The sequence below is a fragment of the Sarcophilus harrisii genome, chromosome 2 (genome assembly GCF_902635505.1).
Source record: "Sarcophilus harrisii chromosome 2, mSarHar1.11, whole genome shotgun sequence".
NCBI classification, from domain to species: domain Eukaryota; kingdom Metazoa; phylum Chordata; class Mammalia; order Dasyuromorphia; family Dasyuridae; genus Sarcophilus; species Sarcophilus harrisii.
Genome location: NC_045427.1, coordinates 316,383,705 through 316,395,717, shown reverse-complemented (window position 1 = coordinate 316,395,717; position 12,013 = coordinate 316,383,705). Strand labels below are relative to the sequence as shown.

The window sequence follows — 12,013 nt, the reverse complement described above, 5'->3', positions numbered from 1 at the left end:
TCTTCTTTAGTCATAAATTCCTTCCTCCTCCACAGGTCTGGGAGATAAACTGTCCTATGTTCCTCTAATTTATTTATGATCTCGTTTCTTTATGCCTAAATCATGGGCCCATTTTGATCTTATCTTGGTGTATGGGGGTAAGTGTGGGTCCATGCTTAATTTCTGCAATACTAATTTCTAGTTTTCCCAAAAGTTTTTGTCAAATAGTGAATTTTTATCCCAAAAGTTGGGATCTTTGGGTTTGTCAAACACTAGACTGCTATAGTTATTGACTATTTTGTCCTGTGAACCTAACCTATTCCAGTGATCAACTAACTAATCTATTTCTTAGCCAATACCAAATGGTTTTAGCAACTGCTGCTTTATAATATAGTTTTAGATCAGGTATAGCTAGGCCACCTTCATTTGATTTTTTTTTCATTAATTCTCTTGAAATTCTCAATCTTTTGTTCTTCAATATGAATTTTGTTATTTTTTCTAGGTCATTAAAATAGTTTCTTGGGAGTCTGATTGATATAGCACTAAATAAATAGATTAATTTAGGGAGTATTGTCATCTTTATTATATTCGCTTGGTCTATCCAAGAGCACTTAATATTTTTCCAATTATTTACATTTGACTTTATTTGTGTGAAAAGTGTTTTGTAATTTTGCTCATATAATTCCTGACTTTCCTTTGGTAAACAGATTCATAAATATTTTATGCTATTATTTTGTTTTGAATGAAATTTCTGTTTGTATCTCTTGCTATTGGATTTTGTTGGTGATGTATAAAAATGCTGAAGATTTATGTGGATTTATTTTGTATCCTGCAACTTTGCTAAAGTTATGAATTATTTCTAATAGCTTTTTAATAGAATCTCTGGGGTTCTCTAAATATACCATTGTATCATCTGCAAAGAGTGATAATTTGGTTTCCTCATTACCTACTCTAATTCCTTTAATCTCTTTCTCAACTCTTATTGCCAAGGCTAGCGTTTCTAATACAATATTGAATAATAATGGTGATAGTGGGCAACCTTATTTCACTCCTGATCTTACTGGGAAAGGTTCCAGCTTATCCCCATTACATATGATGCCTACTGACACTTTTAAATATATGCTCCTGACTATTTTAAGGAAAACTCCATTTATTCCTATACTCTCAAAAGTGTTTTTTATTAGGAATGAATGTTGGATTTTATCAAATGCCTTTTTTGCATCTATTGAGATGATCATATGGTTTTTGTTAATTTGGTTATTGATATAGTCAATTATGTTAATAGTTTTCTTAATCTTGAAACAGCCCTGCATGCCTGGTAAAATCCTGGTCATAGTGTATTATTCTGGGGATGATTTTCTATAATCTTTTTGCTAATTTTTATTTAAGATTTTAGCATCAATATTCATTAGGGAGATTAATCTATAATTTTCTTTCTCTGTTTTCAACAGAGGTATCAGGACCATGTCTGTGTCATAAAAGGAGTTTGGTAGGACTCCTTCAATCCCTATTTTTCAAATAGTTTATATAGCAAAGAGTTAATTGTTCTTTAAATGTTTGGTAGAATTCATATGTAAATCCATCTGATCCTGGGGATTTTTTCTTAGGGAGTTGATTAATAGATTGTTCTATTTCTTTTTCTAAGATGGGACTGTTTAACCAATTTACTTCTTCCTCTGTTAATCTGGGCAAGCTATATTTTTGAAGGTATTCTTCTATTTCATTTAAGTTATCGAATTTATTGGCATAAAGTTGGGCAAAGTAACTCCTAATTATTACTCTAATTTCCTCTTCATTAGTGGCGAATTCTCATTCATTTTTTTCATTTTTAAGATTAACAATTTGATTTTCCTCTTTCCTTTTTTAAATCAGATTTACTAAGAGTTTATCTATTTTGTTGGTTTTTTCATAGAAATAACTCTTAGTTTTATTAATGAATTCAATAGTTTTTTTAACTTTCAATTTTATTAATCTCTCCTTTTATTTTTAGAATTTCAAGTTTAGTGTTTGACTAGAGATTTTTAATTTGTTCCTTTTCTAGCATTTTTAGTTGCAAGCCCAATTCATTGAACTTCTCTTTCTCTATTTTATGCAAGTAGGCCTCTAGAGATATAAAATTTCCCCTTATTACCATTTTGGCTGCATCCCACACATTTTAGTATGACATCTCATTATTGTCATTTTCTTGGGTGAAGTTATGTTTATGATTTGCTGTTTCACCCAATCATTCTTTAATATGAGATTATTTAGTTTCCAATTATTTTTGGTCTATTTTCCCCCTGATTTTTTATTTAAGGTAATTTTCATTGCATCATGGTCTGAAAAGGATGCAGTTACTATTTCTGCCTTACTGCATTTGAATTTGAGGTTTTTATGTCCTAATATATGGTCAGTTTTTGTATAGGTTCCATGAACTGCTGATAAGAAAGTGTACTCCTTTCTGTCTCCATTTAGCTTTCTCCAAAGATCTATCATATCTAACTTTTCTAGTATTCTATTTACCTCTTTGATTTCTTTCTTATTTATTTTGTGATTTGATTTATCTAATTCTGAGAGTGCAAGGTTGAGATCTCCCACTATTAAAGTTTTGCTCTCTATTTCTTCTTTCAGCTCTCTTAATTTCTCTTTTAAGAATTTAGATGCTACATCACTTGGTGCATATATGTTTAATATTGATATTGCTTCATTATCTATTCTACCCTTTAGCAAGATATAGTGCCCTTCCTTATCTCTTTTAATTAGATCAATTTTTGTTTTTGCTTGATCTCAGATCAGGATGGCTATCCCTGCTTTTTTGACTTCACCTGAAGCATAATAGATTCTGCTCCAACTTTTTACCTTTAATCTGTATGTATCACACCACTTCAAGTGTGTTTCCTGTAAACAACATATTGTAGGATTCTGGCTTTTAATCCAGTCTGCTAACCACTTCTTCTTTTGGGGGGAATTTACCCCATACACATTTATGGTTAAAACTACCAATTCTGTATTACTTGCCATCTTGTTAACCCCTGCTTATGCTTTTCTCCTTTCCTTCCTCCTTACCCCCCTCCCCAGTATTAAACTTGTGAGTACCACTTGCTTCTCACAGGCCTCCCTTTTTAGTATCCCTCCCCCCACCCTAAAGTTCCTCCTCCTATCTTACCCCTTTTCCTCACAATTTCTGTATTCCCTTCCACTTAGCTTACTCTTCCCCTTTTCACTTTTCCCCTCTCACTTTTCAATAAGATGGAAGAAGTTTCATCATAAATCAAATATGGCTAATATTTTTCTTTTTAAGCCAATTCTGATGCACGTAAGATATACATTATGTTCATCCCTTTCCACTCTTTCTCTCAGATATAATAGGTTTCCTTTGCCTCTTTGTGAGATGTAATGCCCCTAACTTTACCCTTTTTCTAGTACAATTTCCTTTCCACCGCTAGTTTCTAGAACAAATTATACATGTGTTCTTTATATATCTTTATAGCAGAAATATAGTTCCCAAGATTTTTTGCCTTTTTAGGTTTCTCTTGAGTTCTATATTTGGAGATCAAACTTTTTGTTTAGTTCTGGTTTTTTCATCAGAAATAGATGAAATTCACTTATTTTGTTAAATGTCCATCTTCTTCCCTGGAAAAAATGTTCATTTTGTCTGGGTAAGTTATTTTTGGTTTTATAACAAGTTCCTTAGCCTTTCAGAATATCAGATTTCAGGCCCTTCAATCCTTTAATGTGGTTGCTGCTAGATCCTGGGTAATCCTTATTGTGGCTCCTCTATATTTGAATTGATTTTTTTCTAGCAGTTTATAATATTTTTTCCTTGGTTTGATAGTTCTGGAATTTAGCCACTATATTTCTTGGAGTTTTGATTTTAGGGTCCCTTTAGGTAGGTGATCGATGAATTCTGTCAATGTCTATTTTACCCTCTGTTTCTATAACATCTGGGCAGTTCTTTTTGATAATTTCCTGGAAAATAGTATCTAGGCTCTTTTTTTTCATCATATTTTTCAGGGAGTCCAATAGTCCTCAGATTGTCTCTCTTAGATCTATTTTCCAAGTCTGTTGTTTTCCCAAGAAGGTATTTGACATTTTTTTCCATTGTTTCGTTTTTTTGGTTTTGCTTGACTGATTCTTGGTGTCTCCTTGAGTCATTCAATTCCATTTGTTCAATTCTGATTTTCAATGAATTATTTTCTTCACTCACTTTTTTATATCTTTGTCTAACTGTCCAATTGAGTTTTTAAGTGAGCTGTTTTGTTCTATGGAATTTTTTTCCCATTTTGCCAATTTTATTTTTTAGAGAGCTATTTTCTTTTTCCAATTCAGTAATTCTATTTTTCAAGCATTTGATTTCTTTATCCCCTCTATCTTTAAATGAGTGAGGGGATTTATTCAGAGTCTCTTGCCAAGCTTCCCTTTCTTTTTCCCATTTTTCTTCTAGCTCTCTTGTGAGAGCCTTTTTAATTTCTTCTATGAGAGTCTTGTGTGTTGAGGACCAAATCACATCCCCCTTTGGGGATTCATCTGGAGACAGTCTGTTTTTAGTTTCCTCAGGGTTTAAGGTCTGCTCTCTATCCACATAGAAGCTATCAATAGTTAGAATCTGTTTTAATTTTTTGCTCATTTTGTCAAAGAATCAAAGACAACGAACTAGCAAAAAAACAAATGCAGTCTGCTTTTGGAGAAAGGGGGATTGGATGGTATTACCAAGCTTCGTCTACAGACTTGGGGGGGCAGCAGTGAGGCACTAGCAGGACAGCAATGACTTCACTGTGTCTGCGCTTTGAGATTCTAAGACTCTGAGAGTGTGCTGAGATACTCCAGGTGGGTGTGGCCAGGTCCCCAGGGACCCTAGCTTTTCAGGGTTATATTCTTTACCTCTTGTGTTTACAACTACTCTACTGATCTACTGGCTTGCTGCCAGGGCAATGTATCCACACTGTGGTAAAGATCTCCCCATAGAGATGGCTGAGATCACACCCCACCCCACCCCACCCTCAGTCAGCTCTGTACTCTCACTGTCTGTTGTGCTGCCTCTGCCTGCCTGCTTTCAGTCTGTGCCCGATCTAACCATCCCACCCACAAGCAAAAACAGAAATTCTGGCGAATTTCAGCATATCTTCTGTTGGTAATTATTTGGGGGGGGGGGGGGGTTTCGGTCAAGCAATAATTCTGAGGCCTTGTCATGAAATAAATTCTGAGGGCAAAGACGGAGATTAAGTAGATGTGTGTGTCCTCTCTGCCATCTTGGCTGGAAGTCCAGTTTCTTTTTCTAATGGGGTTATTTAGGCATTCTTGATTTGTTATTTTGCTCAGACTGTCAGATATTTTGGCATATAATTGGGCAAAATATTTTCCAATGATTAATTTCTTCTTCATTGGTGATGATTTCATCCTTCATTTTTGATACTGGACATTTGGTTTTCTTCTTTCTTTTTCTTAATTTAACCAATGGCTTTTCTATCTTATTGGATTATTTTCCCATAAAACTAGCTTCTAGACTTATTTATTAGCTCAATATTTTGTTTGTTGTTGCTTCTTACTTTCAATTTTATTAAGTTATTTTTGATTTTTAGGATTTCCAGTTTGGTGGAATTTGAATTTGATTTGTTGCTTGACCCATTTATTCTTTAGGATCAGATTATTTTGTTTCCCATTAACTTTTAATCTATCTTTCTGCTGCTCTTTTTGAATGTATTTATTCTTTAGGATCAGATTATCTTATTTCCCATTAACTTTTAATCTATCTTTCTGCTGCTCTTTTTGAATGTATTTTTATTGCATTATGATCTAAGAAGAATATATGTAATATTTCTGCCTTCTTCCATTTGATTTTGAGGGTTTTATGCCCTATTATATGGTGTATTTTTGTCTAAATGTCATGTGCTATTTAAAGGCATATTCTTTTCTGTAATATCTAACTTTTCTATATTCTATTTCCTTCTTGTTTATTTTTGGTTGAATTTATTGAGTTTTGAGAGGGGGCAGTTGAGATCCCCCACTAGTATAGTTTTGCTGTCTATTTCTTCCTGTAGTTCATTTAATTTCTTCAATAAGAATTTTGATGCTATGCCACTTGGTGCATATATTTTAAGTAATGATATATTTCTTCATTGTCTATGGTACCTTTTCAGCAAGATGTAGTTTCCTTAATCTCGTTTAATTAGGTCTATTTTTGCTTTTGCATTTCTGAGATCAGGATTGCTACTCCTGCATTTTTTTTTTTATTTTAGCTGAACCATAATAGCTTCTTCTTCAAACCCTTACCTTTACTCTGAGGGTATCTCTCTACTTTAAGTGTGTTTCTTGTAAACAACATATGGTGGGATTCTATTTTTTGAACCACTCAGCTATCGTCTTATATTTTATGGTAGGGTTCATCTGTTTTACATTCACAGTTATGATTACTAGCTATGTATTTCCCTTTATCCTATTCTTTCTCCTGTTTATACCCTTATTCTTTTCATTCTCTCTTTTTTCCACCAGTATTTTGCTTCTGTCTACCACCTCCTCTTATCTGCTCTCCCTTTTACCAGTCTCTCCTCATTTTTACTTAATTTCTTTCCCTCTTACTTCCCTGTCAGGAAAGACAGGTTTCTATTTTCAATTGATTGTGTATATTATTCCTTCTTTGAGTCAATACCAATGAGAATAAGGTTGAAATTATGCTCATTGCCCACTATCCACTCTTTTCCTCCACAGTAAGAGGGCTTTTGTGGTTCTTTATGTAAAATAATTGATCACATTCTACATCTCCCTTCCTTTGATACCCAGTGTAATCCTCTTTCTCATCACAATTTTTTTTGTCATTCCCTCAAATTTACCTTATACACACACCCTTTGCCTGTGTGTATTTCTTCTAGCTATACGATTGATGATAACATTTTTAAAGAATTACCAGGATCATTTTCCCATGTACAGATGCAAACAGTTTAGCTCCTTTGAATCCCTTTTTCCCTGTTTATGATTCTCTTAAGTCTTGATATCAGAGGTCAAGTTTTTTATTTACTTTATGAAAGCTTGAAATCTTTCTATTTCATCAAATTAATTTTTCCCCTTGAAATATTATGCTTAATTTCATCAGGTAGTTGATCTTTGGATGAGTTTTAGTTCCTTTATCTTCCATAATAGTATGTTCCACAACCTCTGGTTCTTTAATGTTGCTTCTGTCAGATCCTGTGTAATCATACAGTTGTTAGCTTCCACTTGTAAGTTTTAAAGTTGTATTCTTTGATTAGGTTTTGTATTTTCTTTTCTATTTGGCAAATTGTATTCTTTAAGGAGTTATTTTCTTCACTGAATTTTTGTACCTCTTCTTCCATCTACTTTTAAAGCAATTAAGTAATTCTCTTGCATCATTCAGTTGTTTTCCCAATCTTTCTTCTATCTCTTTTATATGATTTTTAAGCTCCTTTTTGAGCTCTTCCATGAGTTCTTTCTAGGCTTGAGATCACTTCCCATTTTTCTTTTTTGGAATTTATGGGGAAAATTTTGCTCATAAGTGTTTGGGCATTATTATTCATTTCTGAGTTTATGTGCTCCCTGTCACCATAATAGCTTTCTATGGTCAGATATTTTTTTTGTTCTTTTTTGACTCATTTCTCTCTCTCTCTCTCTTTTTTTTTTTTTTTTTTTTTGATGAGAGGGGGAGGGAAAGAGACTTTTCCCTTTTTAAAAATTTGAGTTCTTCTCCTTGGGTGGAAGGAGTATTATCCTGTCTTGGACTGCTGCTTCCCACTCTTACCTGAGTAAGATGGACCTCTCCTCTGGATCCTCTTAAGTTTTCTGGAGTAAAGGATTGTTTTCTCTTTATTGTCTCCTTGTTGGTTCTGCTGCTCCAGATTCTGGCTTAGGGTGCTATTTTATGATTGCCTAGAGATGATTATTGAAAGGTTACAGAAATTCATTGCTTTCCCACCATCTTGGCCCCTGGATGTCAACTCTTTTCTGGATTTCCAAATTTGTTAAGAAAAAACAAGAAGGCCAGTTTTATCTGGACTGTAGGATGAGTGATGGGAAATAATTTATACTATACCTTAAAAGTCTTAAAAATTTTTGAAGAACTTCAAAAGCCAGATTTTTAAAAAATGTATATTTATCCATAGAAAATAAAAATCCCTGGAGTTTATTGAGAAGGGTTTAAAGTATTTTAGGGATATGTTTTGCAGCTTTGTGGAGAATAGTTTGGAGAGGGGAGAGACAGCAAAATCAGAGAGATCAATTATAAGATTATTACAGGGCATTACAGTAGATAGAGGACTGGGCCTGAAGTTAGGAAAACATCTTCCTAACTTACAAGCTATGGGAACCCAGGCAAATGACTTAACCCTGTTTGCCTCAATTTTCCTGTCTGTAAAATGAGCTGGAGAAGAAAATAGCAAGCCACTCCAGTGTCTTTGCCAAGAAAACCCCAGATTGAGTTCCAAAGAGTCAGATACAACTGAAAACAAAAATGAACAAAAGAGGTATAGCATAAGCAATAAGGACCTGCATTAGGATAGTTGTAGTTAGAGAAAATAAATGTGAGATTTTATTAGAGGTAGAATTAAGAAGACTTGGCAAGCAAATGGTTATGTGGCATGAGTGAGAGTGATACAACAAAGATGACCCCAATGTTGAGGACTTAAATGATTAGAAACAGGTTAAGGAGAGAGATGGCTTTTAAGAAAATGATAATGAGTTTTATTCTAAACATACTTTATTTGGTATGCTTAGGAACATTCAGTTCAAAATATCAGATGTTAAATATAAAATGTTATTGTTATCATTGTATTAAGTTGTGAGCAAATTCTTTACTTGTTTTTTAAGTTTTGTCGTTTTCATTCTAACTGGGTTTTTTCATTCTTTTGATTTTCTTTTCTTTCTTTTGATTTCTCATAAAGTCATTAGCTTCCATTTTCTCAGTTCTAATATTTAAGGAATTATTTTCCTCAATGAGCTTTCTTGTTTCTCTTCCTAACTTTTCCTCTATCTCTCTTACTTTATTTTCGAAATTCTTTTTGAGCTCCTCCATGACCTGAGACAAATTTTTATTTTTCTTGGAGATGTTGGATGTAGGAGTTTTGACTTTGTTATCATCTTCTGAGTATGTATTTTGGTCTTCCTTGTCAGCATAGTAGCTTTTTATGATCACAATCTTTTTCTGTTTTTTGCTCATTTCCCCAACCTATTGCTTCGTTTTAAAATTTTGGGTAAAGTAAGGCTCTGTTTCCAGTGTGAAGGACATAATGCTCCATGCTTCAAAGGTTTTGTGCAGCTGTTTTCAGAGATCCTTCTAGGGACCTGTACTATAAACCAACACAGTTACCCAGATGAAAGTATGGGCAAAGCAACAAAGTCCTGCCACAATGCCTGCAAAGAGGCCCATACGACCTCCCTCTGATCAGTTGTCTGGATCTGTGGACTGAGATCTCTGGAACCGCTGCTGTCTATCACTGACACTGCTCCTACCATAGTGTTGCTGCCACTGTTGATTCAGTGACTCCCAAAACCCAATCCTGGACTGGGCCTCCTTCATACATCCTAGTACACCAAATCTTTCCTGCTGAGTTGTCATTGGCTTCTGTGGGCTGAGAGCTCTGGACATCATTTCTACTGCCACCAATTTAGAGGACCCACATCCTGCTCCTGATTTACTGGGGCCTGGGCTGTGCTGGCACTGTGGCTTCAGACCCTACCAACCTTCCAAGCTGCCTTCAGCTAGAAAATTGTTCCACTTCATCTTTTTGTGGATTCTGATGCTTTAAAATTTGTTTAGAGTCATCATTTAAAGGTATTTGGAGGGATTTGGGGGAGAACTCAAGTGAGTCCTCTCCTTCACTCCACCATCTTGACTCTGATTGGCTCCCAAGTGGAAAAGAAATTTCTTCAGAGTCAAATATTTTATATTGTGCATAAAATCAATATACATTTATTATTAAATTTTAAAATATTGTATTTTATTTCAGAACAACAATAGAATCCTATCGTAAACAAATAGCATTTCTGAAAGGAAATTGGATGTCAGAAAGCCAAAAAAGGTAAGTTTATGTTTAAAATTTATTTTGTAAAATGTAAGTTAGAAATATTTGATAAGGACACAGCAATTTGTATAACTCCAGAGGAGATAACAGAATCACTTATTGATTATTGTAGTTCAAAATGACCAACTTTACAAAATGAAATTCTGTTTAGCTTTAAACTTTTTTGTCTCCATGTAAAAGAACTAGGATTGTCAGATGTAAAGTGATTAAATAAAGAATATTAAGAAGTACTTAATTAAAACATGTACATTTATGGAATATTTCTATAATATCAAGAAAATTATATTAACATGTGAATGTCAGTAGCCATAGTGAAAGAATTCAGAGATCATTCTTTAGTGCTCTTCAACTTTTTGTCAATGACTTATATGAAATCATAAGTGACATGCTTCTCAAATTTGAAGATAACACAAAGCTAGAAGATTTAGTTAAACCATTTGTTGTCAGAATTGGAATTCAAAAAGATCTCAATAGAATAACAACTCTAAGAAGATGAAATTTAATTGGGATAAATGTAAAGTCCTACAACATTTAAAAAGAACTGTACAAGGGCAAGATAAGAAAGCCATAATGACAAAAGTTCTCATGAAAAAGATCTATAAATTCAATATGCATAAATAACAGTTTGGTCATGTATACTTATTGTGTATCTAATTTATATTTTAATATATTTAACATCTACTAGTCATCCTGCCATCTGGGGGAGAGGGTAGAGGATAAGAGGTGAAAAATTGGAACAAGAGGTTTGGCAATTGTTAATGCTGTAAAGTTACCCATGCATATAACCTGTAAATAAAAGGCTATTAAATAAAAAATAAAAAAAATTCAATATGCATTTATATTATGATCTGGTGACTAAAAATGCTAATTGTCATCTTAATCTTAATTGTGGAAAATTGAATAAAGGCTTTTGACATTTTTCTTGTACCCTAATGCAAACAGATCACAATTAGAATATTTTGTTTTATTCAATAGATTATATTTTAAGAAATATTGAAAACCTAGGATGTGCATAGAATAAAACAGCTACTATATTGAGGGAACTGAAAAGGAAGCCATTAAGATTATCTAGTAGAAGAATTAGGAATATTTGACATGAAGGAGAGGTTTTGGTTGAGAGTAGAAGAGTAAGACATGTTTAACCTATGTAGAATTACTCAGTGTCTTAGAGGGAAGGGAGGGAAAGGGAGAAAAATTTGGAATACAAGGTTTTACCTTGTAAAGGTAAGTGTTGAAAACTATCTTTGCATGTATTTGGAAAAATAAAATGCTATTTTTTAAAAGAGAGAATAGAAGGGCAAAAAAGAAACCTCTCACAAAAGAGTATCATATAGAATATTTATCTTTGGTGAGGATATATATCCTTCTATTATATTTCAGCTGATGTTTATGATCGGAGGGTCATTGATTAGAATTATTTGCTTTATCTCTCCCTAAAAAAAAAAATCAAATTATCATAAATGGATGGGAAACAATTTGCTGCAAAAAAAAGGTTTGGTGGCATTTTGTTCTGTCAAATAAAAGTGTTTGTACAATCAGTTCACAATGGTAAAGAGAAGATCCATTGTTTAAAATCATTGGGAAAGCTTTCTTGCTACCTGCAACGGTCTTCTATGTGGTTGTTGATATCTACCATCACTACTTGCTGTGCTGGTGAACATAACTCAATTATTTTGGGTTACATCCAGAATCATTTGGGTTCTCCCTATATGTACTAAATAAGCCTATTTTGACATGAGCTCCTTTAAAGGCAGTTATTGTTTTATTTTCTATTTCTATCCCCAGTGCATAGTAAAGTAATTTGTACATAGTAAGTGTGAAATACACTTTTTTATTCATTCATTACCCAATGGAGAGTGCAGAGAAGTTCCCCAAGACTTGACTGAGCAGACTTTGGGGTTTCATAGCATAGTTCTCCTTCCCATCTTTTGCTTCTCATCTGGGCCACTAGCTATTCTAGAATCTGTTAGGATTCTTACAAAGTACTAAGATAGTGGAATTGACAGAAACAATAATTACCTAATTTATCA

General features: G+C 33.6%; 1 protein-coding gene across 5 annotated transcripts in view; it reads left to right on the top strand.

The window, feature by feature from the left end:
* The window catches only part of CCDC175 (coiled-coil domain containing 175), a 120,562-nt gene that overhangs the window by 67,936 nt on the left and 40,613 nt on the right, over positions 1 to 12,013 (top strand). For all 5 annotated transcript variants that reach the window (XM_031952671.1, XM_031952672.1, XM_031952668.1 and 2 more), the window contains one exon: positions 9,909 to 9,980. In XM_031952671.1, coding sequence (XP_031808531.1) covers positions 9,909 to 9,980 — 72 coding nt within the window. The remainder of the gene's footprint in view (positions 1 to 9,908; positions 9,981 to 12,013) is intronic.